This window comes from Myotis brandtii, unplaced genomic scaffold (genome assembly GCF_000412655.1).
Source record: "Myotis brandtii unplaced genomic scaffold, ASM41265v1 scaffold230, whole genome shotgun sequence".
Taxonomy (NCBI): domain Eukaryota; kingdom Metazoa; phylum Chordata; class Mammalia; order Chiroptera; family Vespertilionidae; genus Myotis; species Myotis brandtii.
Window position 1 is genome coordinate 5,280,652 of NW_005358650.1, and position 22,097 is coordinate 5,302,748.

Sequence of the window (22,097 nt, forward strand, 5' to 3'; positions counted from 1 at the left end):
GGCCGCCATCTTGGCTGACGGTTAATTTGCATAAGGATATGCTGATTAGCCAATGGGAAGGGTAGCGGTCGTACGCTAATTACCATGTTTCTCTTTTATTAGTGTCGATTTCCTATGTTGTACTTTACCTCCCCATGACTATTTTGAAACTACCCATTTGTACTTTTTAATCCTTTCACCTTTTTCACCCAGCCCCACCCCCGCACCCGCCCCAGGCCTCTCCCATCTGGCAATCCTGTTTGTTCTCTGCATCTATGTGTCTGTTTCATTCATTTTGTTCTTTAGATTCCACATAAAAGTGAAATCATATGGTATTTGTCTTTCTCTGTCTGACTTATTTCACTTAGCATAATACTCTCTAGGTTTGTCTATGTTGTCATAAGCGGTAAGATTTTATTCTTTTTCATGGCTGAGTAACATTCCATTTTATATATGTACCACATTTTCTTTATCCAGTTGTCTGTTGATGGGTACTTAGGTTGCCTCCATCTCTTGGCTACTGTAAATAATGGTGCAATGAACATAGAGGTGCATATATCTTTTCAAATTAGTGTTTTGGATTGTTTCCAGCCAATACACAGGAGTGGAATTGCTGGGTCATGTGGTAATTCTATTTTTAACTTTTTGAGGAACCTCTATAATGTCTTCCATTGTGGCTGCAGCAATTTGCAATCCCACCAACAGTACACAAGGGTTCTCTTTTCTCCTATGGAAGTCTTCTGCGTAAGTTTTTTCAATGAGCAATGCAATGCATTTGATTGGGGAATTGGACAGAGGTTACAGAATTTTTAAGGTGAAGATTTTATCTAGTCCACTGCCCTCCTGTTTACTTATGTGGAAACTGAGAGCCAGGGTAGTCAAGTAATTTGCCCAAATTCATATACTTTATCCCATCTGACATCAGAACCTTATTCTTTCCACTTTAGTGCCTCCTTTAAGAGCCATGCTTTGAGAACTGTTATGTGTTTTTTGGTTAAAGTTGTTAATTTGTAACTTACTGCAGCATCTAGATATGCTATCATTTGGAAGAACTTTTAATTTTTTTCTTTCAAAATCACTCCATTCAGCAAAACCTCAATTCTTGCTTTTTATATCTTTGCCTGTGTTTTACTGGGCAAGGGATGGAGGTAACCTGAGAGCCTATTTCACTTCACTTTGGGAGTTTTAGTGAATAGTAATTTTAAAACTTGATAGGTATGGTTTTACTGTAACTGTAAGTAATTTAGGTATTGTTTCTTACAGAGCTTTTAAAACTGGTAATAGGCAAACTTTTAATCATTATGAAATAATCTCTTAGTTTTATAGATAGATAAATATAATGAGAGACCTTCATTTAATTTTAAAATAATGAAAAATTATTCTTAAATGAGATATGAAACTGATACTGCATCTAGAACTTTTCTTTCAAGATAGACTTGTAGCTCTACTGATAGTATTTTTTTGGCATCCAAATATTATTTCATAACAGAAGGTATTATTTTACAGCATTGCTTCTCCTTTCCCCCTCCACTGGCCCCCAACTATGCCAACTCCGAAGGGCTGTCCTTTGTCATAATGAATCCCTGTCTCCTTAATCTAGAGAAAGTTCTTTACGTTGTCAATATTTGAGGAGGGTATAAGTGTATCATTACCAGCTCTGGCAGGCCTACAGTCAGAGTTAGGCACTGTTTTCAGGCGCTGCAGCACTGACTGCCAAGGCTGCAGATCAGGCCTGGAGAGAGAGGCAGGGTCTGATTTGAAGCCTCCATAGCAGCTGTTGATCAGCCCTTGCCTTTCTTTCTCTCTGGGCCTCGTCAGCAGCCATGGGGGCTGCTGATCAGCCCTGCCTCTCTGATTAGGCCTGGAGATAGGCTCAGAGACACTGACTGGCATAGAAACCGACCAATCATAACCAAATCTGGGTGAACTGTGAGGAGCCTATGGCTGCCTAGGCAGAGCTTTTGATGCTGACTGGCATAGAAACTGACCAATCAGAACCTAATCTGGGTGAACTGCGAAGGCAGAACCTAAGGTGGGGGCTGAGGAGGGGTTTTAAGGGCAACAGCTGTTTGGTGTAAGGTGTAAGTAAGTGGTTCAATTTTTTAATGACCACTTTGGCAGTATAGTGCATATGGCTGGCTATCAGTCCAGATATAGGGATTATGTCCCCCACCCCCCCAATTTAAGCAATCCTATCCTATATAATCTATACTAATAAAAGGGTAATATGCTAATTAGACCGGGTCAACCAGCCATCTTCTGGACGTCCGACTTCCTTCCGAACAAAGCCATGGTGGTGGGGGCCGAGGCAGAGGATTAGGGGTGATCAGGCTGGCAGGGGAGGGCAGTTAGGGGTGATCAGACAGGCAGAGGCAGTTAGGGGCAATTAGGCAGGCAGGCAGAGACAGTTAGGGGCAATCACTCAGGCAGACAGGTGAGTGGTTAGGAGCCAGCGGTCCCAGATTGCAAGAGGGATGTCCGACTGCCGGTTCAATCGGACATTCCCCAAGGGGTGCCCAATTGTAGAGGGTGCATGTTGGGCTGAGGGGAATGCCCCGCCCCACCCCTGTGCATGAATTTTGTGCACTAGGCCACTAGTTCCTATATAAAACTCAAGGTTGACTTACTGTTTTTGATAATACATTTTTAAAACCAACTGATTTAAAGAGTACCTTTAAATGAAAGGCTACTTTCACTAACTGTATCCCTTCAAACACACAATATATTATGTTTCATAAAAATATAAAGGAACTGACTTTTGAAGTCTTCTTTACCCCACACCTGGACCTATACTAGACTTATCTAGTATTGTATTCTTAAGAAAATGTTTTCTTTTTGTTTCAATATTATCAAAGGGTTTTGGGGAAAATGGTTCTCTTTACTTTCGTAGGGTTTGATGGCCAGCGGATAGCTTGAGGAAAATTATTTATACCATCTTGGTGAATTTGTAAGTCATATACAGATAAAATGCTTTGTAATACTTAAAACTCTTTCCTAAATTTTCTACTTTTGTGCATAACCTCCCATGTAGTTTTCAGTCCTGTTCTCCTGTGATTTATACATTGGGACCTTACTGTGTCTATTATTTTAAGAGCACCACTCAGAGTGAAACCTGCTGCTTTCTTGTGAAGCTTTCATTGCCCAGCAGGTGAGGGTAGCACTTTCTTTTCATCCCCTGACAGTTGTGGTAGCAGCAAGATCAACAGGAGTGTCACTGCTACTCCTAACACCACTGCCACCTCCACAGCCACACAGAATCAGGGGGAGAAATTCCCCACAGGAATAAGAAAAAGTGTAAACTGGGCTGGGGAGTAGAAGAACCATAGCTACTGTAGTACTCTCCAATATGTGACCTTTACGCCACCATAGATTTCTTCATAATTCTAATTACAGAGCAACTGCTGTTTAAGCCTTGCTTCCCACTTTCATCTCCACAGCCTGTTCCTGTGATCAGTTTTTACCTTCCCAAACATTGTAAGCCTTGCTTCCCACTTTCATCTCCACAGCCTGCCTGTTCCTGTGATCAGTTTTTACCTTCCCAAACATTTTTATTTTATAAGATTTCTCAAGCACCAGAAATAGATTTAAAAAATACAAACCCTAAACACCCAAGTTGAAGATGAACATGCCTTAGTACTTCCAGGCGGTCTTTCCTCCAGCATTCCCTGTCGCTCAGTTACAGTGGTTTTTACTGGAAGGTAAAACCAAAGCTGCCGCTAGGATTGAGGCTCCAGAGGACATTCTCACATTCCTAAGGTGATGACTGTCTATACTCCAGGAAGGATTTCTTTCTTAAAAGTGAGTTTTATTAAATATTTACATGCTTTTAACATTTTAATTTTGAGTTGCTTGTAGTAATTTAGTTGTAAGTGCCCTCTGAGGAAGGTCTGTATTATTTTTTTCCATTTTATAGATGTTTGAATTGACGTATAGATATTGATTTATATAGGATCATCAGCAAGTTATAAAGGTGATATTGATGAAAAAAATGTTGAGATCTGTTCTGTTAGGTTTAAAATTATTTTAAATTCTTAATATGCATATATTTGTAGAATAATAACAACTATTAGCATTGTAACTTTTAGAATGAAAAGCAAATATAATAAAAGTAGGTAAATGGGGAGACGAAAGTTGAATTTCAGATTTGAGTTTGAGTCTGTTAGGTAGCATATGGCCAAAATGTCTCTGAGACATACACTAGGTATTGGAGACATAGAAAACAAAAGATGTTATTTGTGCCCTGCTGTAATTATTTTCCACTGACAAGTAACACTGAGCAGCACTATGGATGAAAGACATGGAAATACAGTATTTGGCAATAGTATATCTTGTTCTTTTGTCTGCTACTGAGTAGCAGTTGAAATGCAGTAATTATTGATGCTTCCATTATAAATGCTCACATATGCTTTCCATTGTTCTTATTTTTACCTTCTACTTCTCATTTGTTTTTTTTCTTTCTCTTCTTTTCTACCCTTTCACTTACCTTATTCACTTGCATTTGTAAGAATGAATTTACAGATTTGAAATCTTAAAGAAAAGTTTCCTTCAACTGTGGTGTGTAATACTCAGGAGTATACATTCTATGGCAAACAGCAATCCGAATGAACTTGCCTTGTTGGTTGTTCTGCCACTACCTCCTCATTTTATTTCCTCCTCCTCTGTTGTCATCATTGTTGTAGTTGTTGTTGTCATCATCATCATGTAGATCTTGGGGAAACTTTCCAGCTACTTAAGTGGAATTCACTGTCTAAAAATGTGTCTATGTAATTCTCCTCCTGTTTTTCCCCTACTATGTTTTTTCCCCTTGAAAATCCCTCACGACTACAGTGGTATCTGAAATCTTCTGTGTGAGACTGGTTCTTTGTAGTTTGTATCTCCTTCAGTTAATATTTGGTTTGCCATCAACTTCCTTTGTATTTCTTATTTTCGTTCATCTTATGAATTTCTATTTTCTTTTTATTTTTCCCCAATCAAGACATTTATTCAGGGAACAGGAAAGTAAAATGCTATAGGGTCTATATGCATTTTGTTGTTTGTCATCTTTAACGTTAGGAAATTTACATTTTATTTAATTGGAAGACATGGTAGAGGGACTATGGATAAATACCTCAATATCTAGCATCACTGTGTATATATATTGGATATTTACTATTGCTGAAGGCTTCTTTTTTAATCTCCCCAGGAAAGGAAGGAGAGGGTATCCAAACTTGAGTCTTTTCGTCATTCAATTGCTGGACTAATTAGGGGTCCAAAATCTGCATTTGGCTCTACAGCAGTAAGTACGATGAACTCTATGTGCTACTGAAAATAGTCATTGTGTAGCTCTTTCTGATATACCAATGAATATCATATGTATATATTTCCTTACAAATGGAAAAGTAAGTACATATTTTAACTTTTTGTATATATATGAGTTTGTGCATGCATGTATATAATAAAACCCTATGTCACATTGATGTAGGGAGAAAAGAAATAAACTTGTATTATAGACTTCCTGTACTACCAATAAATATTACAGGAAGCGTTTTATGAACTTTTGTACTTGGTTAGAAGAATAGTATAAACAGATCTCTTTTCCAGTGAAATATTTTTATAAATAGATTATTACATATGCATTTTTACATGTATCATTTTCTATGTGTGTTCATAATTTTTAGAACATTAATTATAAAATTGAAATCTGTTGGAAATTTGGGTGTGGCATATTACAATGATGCATAGAGTATTAGTTATCTTTAGTAATAGTGGCTATAGCCAAACAAGATAAAAAATATTCTTATCCCCTTTATATAGTAAAACTCCAAAGTATATTTTTCACTTCATTACCTGTAAAACTTAATTTTTCTAGCCATGCTTTATTGACAATAGAGCTTTATAATTGTATCTTATTGAATGCTGGCCAACACAACAATATTCAATGTAAGTAATTACATGCTTTCCCCATCCCTCTAAGGTTCTACCTAATAATATCTTAATATTTTTTCTTACCTTTTATAATTTCCTTTTTAAGACAATGTGACTTAAGTCTTATTTAGAAAAAGAAAGTATTTCCTAAACATAGATTACTTAAATTTCCATTCATATTTTGGATTTGTTTGCTATAATTCCTTTTGAATATGTGAAAGGTGTTACCATATGTATTTACCCCAAACAATAATCTCTTATGTGAAAAGTAAGTCAGTTAGCAGGTATTTTAACAAAAAAGGATAAAATTATATTTTTATATAAAAGAGATTTTCTACTTATATTTCAGCCTTTGATGTTTCCATTGTCACTTCTTATACACAGAAGTTCTGTGGGAATAGGGAGGGAGCTGTGAACTATTGCAGACGATCTCATATGGCATCAAATAGCAAATGAAAATAAAAATAATTATAAGTAAAAGCAGCATGATAGAGTAAGTCTCTCTCAAGGCCTATTTCCTACCCTTATTTTCTTAAGTAATTGTTTGACAGTTTTATAGACAAGTAGTAGTTCCTAGGACTTGATTTGTGATTTGACATCAAAATAAGTGTAGGAGATTTGATTAAAAATTTATAAGTTCCAAAGATAGTTTTGCAAAATTTTTACTTGAGAAAAAAGTTACTGAGATGAAATATTTAAAAAGTTTTAAAGAAGAAAAAAATAGATTTTTGAAAAGAAATGTTCCAATAACTGTTAGCTTTTCATAAAATTATTTAACAAGTCCATGAACTAAATGGCATAGTTAAGTTGTCATTAACTCACCTTTATTTCACTTAGGTCAAAGGCCTTTGTGCCAGCTGTTTATTGGTGATCTAATTTATGAAAGGTGTCCTCCCGCCCCTAATTTTCCTTTTTATGTGCTGTAAGATCAAGCTTGACTTGAGTAAAATGTTTTAAATATTTGAAAACCAAGACCCATTATAAACTCAGGGTTTCCTTCTGCTTGATTCTCAGATGTAAAGGTAGGAGATTGGAATTTAGAGCTTTAGAAGTTTAGCGAGTGACAGAAAAATTAGAATTTATGATTGTGAAAATGGGCTAATACTCTGCATGTTTCTTTTCCCTACAACCTAGGATGCTAAGAACCTTGTGCCCTCAAGACAGGTGTCTAGGATGCAACAGTGGCTTCTGAGACTTCTCATTATGTATATTGCTTTGAAGTTCATAATTATAGGAACATCAGCTTTTGGCTGTAAATCAGGGTTGAACAGAAGATAAAGAGGTTTTGTCTTTTAAGATACTAATTTACATCTAGAAACAGAGAAATTGAGTTAACTCATTATGGTGGAGTTATATAGGGATGCTATCCTAAAAGTATGTGGGGTATATTATGCACAATCTTAATGAATTAATGGTATAAACCATAAGTTTTAAAATATCTGAAGGTATTTACATGTTATTTTCTCCATTTACCTTATTTTCAAGTAAAATAACTAAATTGACAGTGATTGATATTGGTAAACCCTTGGTGTTTACAAACTGCCTTTTCCTGAAATGAATGAAAATGCCTTTCTCATAAAACATGTACTTCATTTAGGCATACATTGTGGTCTGGTTTTTAAAATAAATTATCAACATCCTTGAATCCATGAAATGTCTGTTGCTTCTAAGAAAGTGTTCCCTCTGAATTTGAGAACTCTTGGGACTGTTCACTTCCTGAAGGTCCAGTGCTCACATTTGTGTCTTCATGATGAAGGCAGTTATTATTTCCATCAGTTAAGTGCCCTTCATTATTTCCTGATTTATTAGAAATCTTATGAACTAAAAAGATTGAAGCAGCCTGGCTTATGACACTGTGTTACACTATGAATAAATTTACACAGCTATTTCTCTAAGGCATTAGGTATCCTACTTATTTGGAGAAGGAGATTTTTTCCTCAAATATATAGGTAACTAAGGTCTTAAGTCTTAATGTGAATGTGAAGGTTTCAGGTGCTAAACGTGATAATCTAAGATGTATAACAATTTATCTAAGACGCTACTTAATCATAATTTAAAAATTTTCTGATGTACTATAGTATTTTTTAGAATATTCTAATTTGTAAAAGTAAAATAGAAGGGACATTTTTAATAACTATACATGTGTTTTCTCTATAAAAACTTTGCAACATTGCATAGTTAACCATATTTAAAATATTTTATGCTGATATACTTCAGACAATGTAGAATTCACCATTTTAAAGTGTACACTTAGTAGTTCTTAGTTTACTCACTGCATTGTGCACCATCATCACTACTTGCAGAATACTTCAATGTCCCCAGTAAGATACTTCATACCTATTAGTATCAGTCCCCCTCCCCCTTTCCCATTTTCTGGCATTCACTACTCTACTTTTGATCTCCATGGATTTGCCTATTCTGTATATTTCCCGTAAGTAGAATTATATAATATATGACCTTTCATGTCTATTTTTGTTCAGTTGGTGTAATAGTTTCAAGGTTAATCCTTATTATGACTGAACTAGAGGCCTGGTGCACAAAATTCGTGCACTCTGCTGGGCGGGGGATGTCCCTCAGCCCGGCCTGTGCCCTCTCGCAGTCCAGGAGCCCTTGAGGGATGTCCAACTGATGGCTTAGGGCTGCTGTGGAGGCGGGAGAGGCTCCTGCCACCACTGCTGTGCTCTCCAGTCATGAGCCCGGCTTCTGGCTGAGCGGCGCTCCCTCTGTGTGAGTGCACTGACCACCCGGAGGCAGCTCCTGGGTTCAGCGTCTGTCCCCTGGTGGTCAGTGCATGTCATAATGAGCGGTTGAGCAGCCTTAGCATATTACGCTTTGATTGGTTTAACAGAGGACCAGATACTTAGCATATTAGGCTTTTATTATATAGGATAATGTTCCATTGTATGGATTTATCACGTATATTTTATCCACTCACCAGCTGATAGATATTTGGGTTGTTTCCACTTTTTAGCGAATATTATGAATAATGCTGTAGTCATCTTTTATGTGAACATGTTTTTATTTCTCTCAATTGTATCCCTAGGAATTTCTAGGTCACATGGCAATTCTATGTTTAAGTTTTTGAGGAACTGCCAAACTGTTTTCTATAGTGATTGCATCATTTTACTTTCTCACCAACAATTTCTCCACAATTTCATCAATACTTATTTCCCATTAAAAAAAAATTGTAGGCATCCTAGGGGGTAAGAAGTGGTATGTTATTATAGCTTTTATTTGCCTTTTTTCTGAGTACTAATGATGTTTGGCATCTTTTTATATGCTTATTGGCCACTTGTATATGTTCTTTGGAGATATGACTATTTCCTTTGCACATTTTTAAATTGGGTTACTTTTTTATTGTGGAGTTATAGAGTTCTTTATATATTTTGCACTGAAGTCCCTTTTCAGATATATAATTTGAAAATGCTTTTTCTCATTTTGTGGATTATCGTTTCACTTACTTGATAGTATCCTTTGATAAAAATTTTTAATTTTGACAAAGTTCAGTTTATCAATTTTTCTTTACTGGCACATGCTTTTGGTGTCATATTAAAAACAGACAAACCTTGCAAATCCAAGGTCATGCAGATTTTTACCCTTGTTTCCTTCTGAGAATTTTGTAGTTTTAGCCCTTACATGTAGGTCTTTGATCCATTATGTATTAATTTTTATATATGGTATGAGGCAGAGGTCTAAATGTAATCTTTTGGATGTGGAAGCATATTTAATTTAAAATATTAGAAAAAAGCAACAACAGATTCTCTACTCAATTGAACATACTTAGATTGGAACTTTAAAGTGAAATTTTAGATAAAAATAAAGCAATTACTTGCCTTACATCTAGGGACATGAAAGTAGAATTTGTCATAATAATATTCCCATTGGACTTGCCATCGCTATTTATTTTAGTGTTCTAAACAGTGTGGCTAAAATGTAGAGCTTTGAGGACAGTCTAACACAGTGGTCGGCAAACTCATTAGTCAACAAAGCCAAATATCAACAGTACAACGATTGAAATTTCTTTTGAGAGCCAAATTTTTTAAACTTAAACTATATAGGTAGGTACATTGTTATTAACTTAATTAGGGTACTCCTAAGGCTTAGGAAGAGCCACACTCAAGGGGCCAAAGACCGCATGTGGCTCACGAGCCGCAGTTTGTTGACCACGGGTCTAACAGATCACTTCAATTAGCAGTCTTGATGGAAGGAAGAATGTCAGAGAATTAGCTGATAGATGAATTTGGCATTAACTGAATATAGTATCTGATGGTAGATGTTTAATATTTATTGTCATGATCAGAGTGGTATTTCAATGTTATATCAGTTCTAGGCATATGGTATTTTTTTTAATTTACTAAACATCTTAAATAACTTGTGAGTACCTCTGGGAACTGAGGCCTGTTCTACATGCAGCATCATCCCATGCTGCAGGAAGTTACAATTTTGCTTTGAGAACTATTTCTCAGAGTCAAGGCAAGAGGTGTTAGATAGGGTTAATTGCATAATCTGAAAGCCTACTGGCAATCTTAAGGGTCCATTTCCATTGGAAATCCTTTTTTTTAAAAATCCTCACCCTAGGATATGTTTTTATTGATGTTAGAGAGATAGAAAAGGAGAGGAAGAGAGAGAAACATTGACCAGTTGCCTCCTGACTGGGATGGGGGTTGAACATGCAACCTGTGTATGTGCCCTGACATGGAAATGAACCCTTGACCCTTCGGTGCATGGGACGATACTCCAGTCCACTGAGCCACACTGGCCAAGGCTCTGTTGGAAGTCTTTTAAATCAGGTTATTTTTAATGAGATCTGTTCTAGTCCTGCAAAGAATATGGTCCTTCTCCAGGGCCATCTTTTTGTTGGAGAAGTTCTATAATACGTGGTTGAGCAAACAACTTTGGGTTTTACCTTACAGCCCCCTGTGAGTGCTAGTTATATATTAACACCCTTCTAATAGCAGCACTCTTTGACAAATGTTCTTTAAAACATTTTTAAAATATTCTAAATATTTTAGAATAAAGCATATTTTGGTACAAATAATTGTTGTTTTAGACATCAGAAGAATATTTAATTACTTAACTTCTTAAAATTCATATTTTCTACACTCTATTTGCATATGTTTTTAAATTTTCAAATTACTTTTGTAAGATTTTAGGAAGTAAAAATATTGGAAAATAAAGATATGCTTCCATTATATAGAATAATATATTCAATATGATTTGCTTGGTTTTAGAAAATTAGAAAATTATAATTCAGCTATATTTAACTTGTACATTTGCTATAATGTTAGCATTATAGTGCTTGGCTTTCACTGTTGTCATAGGGCATGGTAGTTTTTTATGCATAACATAATAAACTGCTTGTGTTTTTTAGTGTTCTCCTTCAAGTCTAGCAAAGCAACTTTTTATCCTCTCTAATAAGGCATGCTATTTTATTCAGGTTGAATATTTTATATTTTAAACCTTAGTTGTTTTCTTTTATTCTTAAAGTCTTAAATCGCAACCAACCCCCTTTTTCTGCCCAGACACTAAGATTTAGAAAAACAACAGAGAAATTTTTTATTTTTTTGCATCATACTCTTGCTATACCCGTGCTGAATTCTTCTGTACAATCAGGCATGTTTAGGAAGACTGAATAATCTGCTCAGACTTGCAACTTTTGAATCACTAGCATTATCACATGTAATTTTGAAGACAGGCTTATCAGGATTTATTTTCTATAAATAAACTATATAAGGGAGCAAATATATTATTTTATATTTTTGCTCAAATGATTAAAACAAGTGACCCAGATCATGTTAAACTGATACTGAGCGTGTCTGATATGACTCAGTGGTTGAGCGTTGACCTGTGAATTAGGAGGTCATGTTCGATTCCTGCTCAGGGTATATACCTGGGTGGCAGGCTCCATCCCCAGTAGGGGACGTACAGGAGGCTGCCGATTGATGTTGCTTCTCTCTCATTGATGTTTCTATCTCTCTATCCCTCTCCCTTCCTCTCTTTCTAAAAAAATTACCAAAAAAAATTTTTTTTTTTTTTAAAAAAGGCTTCCCCTCCACTATATCTCTGGCAAAAAACTTAGGGAACTTATCAAAAGGGAAAAATTGTTTTTCCACTGAGGCTTAGAAAGATGCCAAAAAAAATTTTTTTTTTTAAGAAGGCTTCCCCTCCACTATATCTCTGGCAAAAAAACTTAGGTAACTTATCAAGAGGGAAAAATTGTTTTTCCACTGAGGCTTAGAAAGATGTGATATTTGAGGTAATGAGTAATTATGACAGCTCTTAGGATGTTGTTGCTGATACATCCTACATCATACATTTTATCAAGCCTGCAAAATTACATTGGAATTTTATTAAAGTCATATTAATAAAAATTTTCCTTTTGATGCTTCAGAGAAGTCCCCGAAATATCTGATAGACCCAGACAGGGGACATGTCTGACCTTTCCCTGCATCCACAAATGCGCAGTAATTTCAGCCTACATTCCTTAATGGTATTGTTTAGGGGCTGGGAAGTAACAGGTCTCTGAGCTTCCCTTCCTACCCAGAAGAAGCTAATAAACCCAGAGAACCAGCAATGAAATAGCAATACAAGTTCCTTCCTATTCATTCGTCTTTAAAAACAAACAAACTTTAGCAGTGGTCTTTGAGGATGATTTCCCCCCCAAATATATTTCTTACTTCATAACCTTTAATGAGTTTCTCAGAGTATTAGCTGAGCTTTTGTACTTCAAATGCCCATCGTACTTAATAAATAATCTGGGTATTGCATTCTCCCAATTCTAAATAAATCAAATTTAGGAAGATAGGTTGAGTAGGACAAGAAATCAAGCACATGACATCCTTGTTTGTGATGTTTTTCTGTTATGTGGACCTTTTTCAGAGATAATGATGAAAGCAAGTTCTTTGTAAAGAACTGATACTGAATTTATTTTATTGATTTTTTTCAGAGGTTAAAAAAAACACCTTTAAAAATCTCAAGTAGACTTCCAAGAAGAGTACACATTTGAAACACTTTTACCATAGGCAAGACTTGGAAATATTTCAATTATAGTAAACATTTTGTATTTGCTATGAGATGCACTGTGATAAAATCTTGGAAAAGAAATATTTGGTCTTAGCATTTGGCCTCCTAAAATAATGGATAATTTGCTTTTCCTGCCATGCTCATGGCTTCTATTCTTCCCTTGTTTTCTCCACGTTTGTAATTGCATGTTGGTGGTTGGCAGTGATGCGTCTCCTAAAGTTTTATCTACCATCGCTGTACAGGATCAGGACCACCCATCCCTGTGGCATAGGTAATGGTTAAGGAAGTGAGGGGAATGTGGATAAGAATGGGAAGGTACAGCAGCAGGACGGCATCATATGAAGCTATAGGTAGCACTCCCGTCACATATGACATGGACATTCCACATCCTGTGTAATTGAGAGCTAATTCCATAAACAGAAATAACTCAATTTAAACAAAAATGTTTTGTGGTAAATTTCTCTGATAATCCCCCTTTTTCATAATTCTCTGGTTGATAAATTTTAAATATATGGATTTGTTTTATGATACATTGAAGACTATATTATTAACTCCAAATGCTGATGTTGTACGTAGCTATGTATGATAGGTAGAAAAAACAAATAAACTTAAAATATGAAGGCTGTGTATTTGTGCTAAACTTCAATAGCAGTATCCCATGAGATATTTCTTTAAAAATTATGAAAATTTTTTCATTGTATAACTTTTCATTGGTCAATTAAAGGAAGGAACACATGTAAGAAGTACTTGTAATTGATTTACATTTTACTGGAAAAAATAGCTATTTTTTCTAATTTAGTGTTCTTTTTCCCCCCCATATTTGCTTAGTTTGAATCGATGCCCATAATTGAGAAGCCCCTGACAGAACAGGATTGGTACCATGGTGCAATTCCCAGAATAGAAGCACAAGATCTGTTAAAACAACAAGGAGACTTCTTGGTGCGAGAGAGCCATGGGAAACCTGGTGAATATGTCCTTTCTGTATTTTCTGATGGACAAAGGAGACACTTTATCATACAATATGTTGATGTACGTTTCTAATTTAGTTTATATGTATATTCTGATGTAGTCCATGGTGGTAATAAAATGATGAATAGTTTTTGATAAATGCCTGTAACAGAGTTTAGCACTTAATTTGTTTTTGCTGAATTCCTTAAAGATAGTGCTCCAAAACTCACTAAAATGTTAATCTTATTAAGGAAATATGTACTTTAAAATATTGTAAATTAAAAATAGTTGTTAAAAATTTGAATTAAATTTAAATGCATAAATATTTAAAATACTTGAGTTAAATTTGAACATTAAAAACATCTTAAGTTAAAAGTAGAGATAATGTGATTATCAAAAAATTTTTTTCTTGGAGATTTTAAATTATGAATTTTATGCTCCTAAAACAAACCCTTGAAATTGCTTTCAAAAGTGGTATTATGAGAAATTTTTAAAGTAGTATTGTATTAAATAATGATAATAAAATTCCTTAATTAGTGGGATAATGGTAGTTGAACAGATTTTCTGATTCATTTAGGATTAGTTTTTTCCCCTTTATGTATAAGCTATTGGTTGTTGGCATTAATAAACCATAAATAAAGTTTGATGAAAATTAAAAGGAAGATCTATTAACATTACTTCCTCTAATACTTTTATTAAATTGCATTTAGACATTGCTAAACTATGTTTTATATATTCTTTATTAAGCTGTAAGCAGATGAAGGGTAATCTCAAAATTTTGTTTAACTTTATCCACTGAGAAATTTTAATGTTTTTTGCATATGAAGAATTGTTGCCTCTGTTTGTCATTTCTCACTCTATTATTTCAAATGGCACATGTTTTCAAGCTGCTAGTCTATAGAATTTCAGTGTTTGTCCAGTCACTAGAGAGATACTAATTACTTTACAATAGATTGAACCTTTATCATTGGATGAATCTCAGAGGGGTTCTTAAAATAGATACATTGAGATATTTATACAGGGTGTCCCAAAAAAAGTATACACATTTTAACAGCCTATAGCTCAATTTGAAAATGAATTGTATTTTAATAAGTACTGACTTTATAGTTATTCAAAGTGTGTGTACACATTTTTGTTTGTATTATAATTTTCACCTTATTGTTAATTTTGCCTAGTATTCACACTTCAACTTGATAATCCTATTTGCTTACTCTCATACATCTGACTTTCTGCTTCTAGTAGTATTTTCATGTCAAACTCTTTTATAGTTTGTATATGCCTTTGTAATGGATGTAGATAAACTTTCCTATTAAAACCTGTGACTATGCTGGCAATATTTATAAAGTGTTACAAGAATTGTAGAGGAAAAATCATAGGTAAAGTATAAACTAACTATAATTTATATAAATGTTCCCCTCTATATTCTAAGTTTTAAAACTTATTATTTTTATATAGGTTATACATTAAATAAGACAAATATTTTTCTTATGACCACTTCTAGTTTAAATGTAACTATAGGAATTTAAATTAGTATTAGAAACAAAAAAGGTCTATTTGCAAATTATAACTTGTCTTTAATGCCATTTTTTAAGTGACTAAAGTGAACTGCATAATATATTCTAAAAATAAGACATTGCTACAAGTTCACATTTGTAAATTTTTTGGTTTTCTTTTGTCGTTGACATTTTCAAAGATGTTAAAGATGAAAGTGCTTGTATTTCTGTAAATGCCTGAGGGTTTTTTTTCCACTGTTTAATTTTATTTAGTTCCTAATCATTAAATAATATCGAGCTCTCAAATCAGTTGAAAATAGGAGTTTGAAGGTGGTGAAGACTGTGGAGTTTTAAATTCTTTTTCATATGCACAGGTAAATCTTCTGTGAGCTAAAATGATCCCATTTCCTTCCTCATATACCTGTTGAATAAAGCTGAGGGTACATTACCAGATATTTAATGATTGCCTATCATATTCTAATCAAGGAGTTTATAATCTAGTAATAAATTATAAAAGCTGTACATACATGAGGGGATAGGTATCCTAAGAGAGGAAGACATAAAAATTATGAGATTTTAGAGAATGTGAAAATATCAAATAGTGGATTGGTGAAAAAAGCAGACTTAGAAGACTTGGGTTCCCATTCCAGCTTTTCACTTTACAAGCTCTTTTTTTGGTAAATAATGGGGTTAATAGCTTATACAGTGATTATGAGAATCAAATTAGTGAATATATACTTTGTAAGGTGTGGAGTGCTATGCAAATATTAGGTAATTTTTCTAATGTTTGATGACTCTAGTTGAGAAAAAAATACCAATATTACTTTGTAAGAAATATTAATATAATTGGAAATGTTAATTAATATTTTTTTGTTTCTATGAGATTTATTTGTGAAATTTAAATATTAAGAAAGTGTTTTAGAATTTATATATGTACTCACTTTGTGGTGATTTTGAATCAAACCTGCAATATTTCTGAGGCATGCCTATATTTAGATCTGAGGTCTTCACTAATCACAAATAATGTTATTTTTTAGTAATATTGCCTCTGTCAATCAAAGTCTAGGATAGAAATTATTTTAAAGCTTTATTTTTGAATGCATGTCACAGTTACTTCTCAACATGGTGTGAAACTGCCATTATGACCAAATAAGATGGACATGTATACTTTCCATTTTTACATTTTCACTATGCTAGCACAGAGTATCTATTGTTTTAGCTAGTTCAAGCGAGAAGAACTGTACCTTGTAGTGTAACCAAACATATTAATTTCACAAAGCCCAATCCTATTAATTTCACAAAGCCAGATATATAAACATATCTAAGAGTATCTGAATTTAAGTGTAATTCTAGTGTTACTGATCTATTCCATAGTTACTAGCCTATTTGTGGTGCTTGATGTAAGATGATATTTAGAGTTTTTACCTAAAGCTGTTTATTTGTGATCATAAATGTTGATAGATTTTCATAGTGATTCAAATAGCTTTGTTCTATTTGATAAGTAAATATATATTTATCAAATCTTTGCTTTTGTATATTATAAACAAAAAATAAAATACATAAAGCAGAAAATACATGTGATAAAACAAAAGTACTCCAGGAAGAATTTTTATGCTATTATAGGAAAGTGCTGATTTGTTTATCTGACACATATTTATTAAACACTCATTTCCGCAAAAAGTAAATGCATGGAATTTATATATGCATTGTAAAGGAGATGAAATCAAAAATTGTGTAACTTACTTCTCAGCTTAAAACTGAGTAGGTGAGACATTAGTAGAACTTATTAACTGAGAAATATTAAAGATACAAATGAAAAATGATTGAGTCAAAATTTTGAGTTAATATGCAGTGATAAATTAAAAATAACAACATAATAAATATTTTAAAATAAAACTGCAACAATCCTTTATGTAATGGTATAACATCTTTTATTTCTTCACTAGAGGCCTGGTGCACGAATTTGTGCACCAGTGGGGTCACTCGGCCTGGCCTGCGGGATCAGGCTGAAACCGGCTCTCCAACATCCCCCGAGGGGTCCTAGATTGTGAGAGGGTGCAGGCCAGGCCGAGGGACCCCACCAGTGCATGATCGGGGCCAGGGAGAGACGCGGGAGGTTGGTCATTTGGAGAAGGACTGCAGGAGGGCCCCAGGGAGTGTGCAGACTGTCTTGTTCAGTCCCAATTGGCTGGAGCGTCTGCCCCCTGGTAGTCAGTCCACATCATAGTGAGCGATTGAGCGGCCTTAGCATATCACTAGCATATTACACTTCGATTGGTTGAATGGACGACTGGACACTTAGCATATTAGGCTTTTATTATATAGGATAGGATTCATTTATTCATTCATTCATGCATGCATGCAGGAAATACTGTTTGAGCAAGTACTATGTAAGGCCCAGGGATATGGGCCAATAAAAAAATTAACACAAAAGTGGTGGTTGTAATTACTATGTGAAATTTTGGATAGCTCAGTGTTTTAAATCAGCATTCATTCAACAGATATTGTATTTCTGTCATAAGCTACAGTCCATTTTGAGCTGATAGATTTAGTCTCCGAATGTACTCGTTAGATTTACTTTGTTTTGTTGCCACAATCTCTAGACTCTTTGAACTATCTTTAAATTCATGCTGTGGGACTTATGGAAAATTAAGTGAAAGCAAGTAGAAAGCCAAAACTTGTTTGGATAACAGTTAATTCCAAGTGTGTGGCCTTATCACATGGTTACACTTGGGATTAGTTAACCATCCTACCATAACGATTCAAGGACTCAAAAGAAGGCAAGCAGTACCTTTAAGTCAAAATGACACTGATTTTCTTTGATACATGATTTAGGAAACTACACACACACACACACACACCACATACATTCAGTATCCATACATATATGTATGTGTGTGTGTGTGTGTGTGTGTGTGTGTGTGTGTGTGTGTGTATTTCAGAGATGAAGGGAGAGGGAGAAATAGAAACATTAATGATGAGAGAGAATCATTGATCAGCTGCATCTTGCACAGCCCCTATTGGGGATCGAGCCCACAAACTGGGCATGTGCCCTGATCAGAAAGAACTGTGACATTCTGGTTCATAGGTTGGTGTCCAAAACCTTATTAATGTTAATTTCCAGGAAACACTAATTGAGTAAGTATTCTTAGGGCCCAGGGATATAATGGTGAAGCCTACTTACAGTCTAGAGAGGAGGCTTACAGTGCTATGAAAACTTTTAACTAGGAAAGTTAAGAAAGCTAAGTTTGAGACACATCTAACAAATGAATAAAAGTTGGGAAAAGCCATACCAAACCTTATTAATATTATTCCCCAATGCTTCCATGTGTACTGGTTTAATTAGTTATTTGTAACTATTCAGTATGCTATTTTTATTTGAGAAAGCCAAAATGTACCTCTTACATTTTTTGGTATTTTACTAAAAAAAAAAGTGTTGTAGTCTTTTGTTTTTAATCAGCTTATTCATCTTAGTCTTTTTCAGAAATTATTTTTCCTTTCATTTTTTTTTTCTCCTTAAGCCTGCTTATCCTTGATTTTGTTTCAGGGGATCTACTCAGGCAACTTACACATACCTTGAATCTCCTTCTCATTTTTGTGTGTTTATTCTGTTCTGTTTGACTTCCTTGTTTAATATCAATTCTCTTGTTATTATGAAATATGTATAGCAACAAAACCTGATTTATATGTATTTTTCATCTATATGTGTGATTGATTTTTAAGTTGCACAGTGATAACTCAGGAACAATTCTAGCTGTAATAAATGTTTTAAAAACAGAAGTAATATGTACTCTGGATAGAAACTCAGAAATATGTATCATGGAATGTGTGCTTTATAATAACACCCCCATATGGGTTCAGTATATATTTTTTGAGATTTTAAAAATATATTCTAATTATATATATATCTATATAATTTTTATTTTAAAAAAAGTGAGTCATACACAATATATATATTGGTTAATCCTCACCCAAGGATTTTTTTTGCATTGATTTCTTTTTAGAGAGAGTGTAAGGGGGAGAGAGAGATAGATACAAAGACAGAAAAACATCAGTGTGAGAGACACAATGATAGGTTGCCTTCCCCACTCACCTCGACTGGACCTGGGGTGGAATCTGCAATCCAGGTATGTGTCCTTGACCAGGAATTGAACCCACAACCTTTTGGTGTGTGGGTTTGACACTCTAACCACTGAGGCACCGGCCAGGGCCATACTTCTTATTTTTTAATTGACATTTTATGTGATATTTAAGACATACACTGACAATAAAATCATCTTTGTAGAAACTTATTATTTTTATTGCTTCTTTTGGAATTCACATAAGAGATCATTAGTAACAATCTTAGCTCCCAAGAGAAGTCTTACTTAAAAGTTAGTCTGAATTCTCTGAGTCATGTTATTGTTAAAGCATGCAGAAAAACCCATCTGTATGTGAATCCAACCTCAGGTCATTTGAGCTATAAGAAATTTATACTCCTCTGCACAAGGTCAATTGCAATATTCAGAATTTTGAGTATATCAAGAAACAAGTCCTCAAGAGTTTTAATGTCTGTACTCTTCTTGGCCTCTTAGTTGCTTAATAAGCACACAGTCTTAACATCATTTTTAAATTCATTACTTTATTTTTATCTTTAAGGAAGTGAATTAATTGGTTTGCACTGTGTTCAGACTCAGAACTTCACTAATTCCATGATTGCTTTAAAAAATAATTGCTACAGATCAGTTTCTTATTTCAGCCCATGAAGGAAGTACTGTTGCTTGCATTACTCACTGTATTGGCACATCACAATTACTATGTCAATGGCAGAAAACTGCCTTTAAATTGAAAATTAGATACACTCTTAAAAGGAAACTGAGAAGTCCCATTATTTTATTCACTATTTTTCTAGTTATAAGAGGTATATTAGAAGTTTATATAAGGCATTATGATGCTAGTGTCTGATTTGAAATTTCATTCTGTGTGAACTTCATGTCATTGCTTTCTATTAAACATTGTACTTGATTTTGAACTTTCTAGTATTCATTTCTAAGTTGTCTTGTTGCTTTAACTTTGCAACCATTTTCTATGCACTGCATTTTATTCAGTCCCACATGTTTATTTATCCAGGTAGTATATGCCAGGCACTGTTCTAGACCATGGGGATACTGTGATGAATAAAATAAATGTAAAGATTTATAACCCCATGAGTTCTATTTTTAGAGGAGGAGGAGATAGACAATTAAACAGAATAAGTAAGCAAAATATATATGATGTTAGGTAGTGATAAATTCTAAGAAGGAAAATTCAGTGAGAAAAAGGAGGTAAGAAATGTAGTTGGGATGAAAAAATGGATATTGAATATTGTGTAAGGTGGCCAGAGTAGACCTCACTGAAAAGGTAACATTTGATGAGAGACTGACATTAAGTATGGGAGCCATTACCCATATGTCCATCTGAGGAACTGGTTCAAGCAGCAAATGTATATGTCCCGAGAAAGGAATGTATATAGTACATTTATAAAACAAGAAGGAAATGAGTGTGGATATGGTGGAATGGGGTAGTGTTAATAGATGAGGTAAGAGAGATGATAGAGCACAGAATAATATATAGAGTGCATAGACTGTGGTAAAGACTTTGGCTTTTATTTTAAGGAGATAAGAATTTTGAGTAAAGTAATGGGATGATACAACAGGATCTCCTGGCCTCTGTGTTAAGAGTAGACTGAAGGAAGACAAAGAGGGAAACAATATACATATGTATATTTAACTTTATAGAGGAATAATTGACAAATATAATCATGTATTTAGAGGGTACAATGTAATGATTTATTACACATTGTAGGATGAATACCAAGATCAAGGTAATTAACATCTATTACCTCATAGTTTACTGTTAACCATTGTTAAGTGTGTACTTCAGTAGTATTAAGTGTATTAACATTATACAACAATAGTTTTTCATAAATGTAACCTAATTTATTAGTGAATGTAGTCATGCTCAAACAATGACTTTACATTTATTCTACTTTATTATTTTTTTGCCAGAGTTTGTATCGATTTGAAGGCACTGGTTTTTCGAACATTCCTCAACTTATAGATCATCACTTTACAACCAAACAGGTCATCACGAAGAAATCAGGTGTTGTTCTGCTGAATCCTATTGTTAGGGTAGGTATATCTATATATGCACATTCGTTTTCTTTTTATAAAGAACCAGAGGCCCGTTGCACAAAAATTTGTGCACTCGGGGGTAGGGGGTCCTTCAGCCTGGACTGTGCCCTCTCGCAGTCTGGGACCCCTCGGGGGTGACCACTTGCTGGCTTAGGCCTGCTCCCCGGGGGATTGGGCCTAAGCTGGCAATCAGACATCCCTCTGGCAGCCCGGCAGCCCTCGGGGGATGTCCACTTGCCAGCGGGGAGCAGGCCTAAACTGCAGTCGGACATCCTTAGCGCTGCTGAGGAGGCAGGAGAGGCTCCCACCACCACCGCTGTACTGGCAGCCATCAGCCTGGCTTGTGGCTGAGCAGAGCTCCTCCCATGTGAGAGTAACCTGACCACCAGAGGGCAGCTCCAGCATTGAGAGTCTGCCCCCTGGTGGTCAGTGTGTGTCATAGTGACCAGTCATTCCCAGTCTTTCTGCTATTAGGGTCAGTTTGCATATTACCCTTTTACTATATAGGATAGAGGCCTGGTGCACGGGTGGAGGCCGGCTGGTTTGCCCTGAAGGGTGATCCGGATCAGGGTGGGGGTCCCGCTTGGGTGCCTGGCCA

The 22,097-nt window shown here is 34.9% G+C and overlaps 1 protein-coding gene across 5 annotated transcripts in view; it reads left to right on the forward strand.

The window, feature by feature from the left end:
* The window catches only part of FER (fer (fps/fes related) tyrosine kinase), a 316,192-nt gene that overhangs the window by 126,325 nt on the left and 167,770 nt on the right, over nt 1–22,097 (forward strand). For 4 of the 5 annotated variants that reach the window (XM_005866441.2, XM_014539886.1, XM_014539885.1 and 1 more), the window contains 3 exons: nt 5,162–5,254; nt 13,735–13,935; nt 21,374–21,496. In XM_005866441.2, the coding sequence (XP_005866503.1) occupies nt 5,162–5,254; nt 13,735–13,935; nt 21,374–21,496 (417 nt within the window). Of the gene's footprint in view, nt 1–5,161; nt 5,255–13,734; nt 13,936–21,373; nt 21,497–22,097 lie in introns of those variants that run through there. The other variant, XM_014539888.1, reaches the window with a different exon arrangement.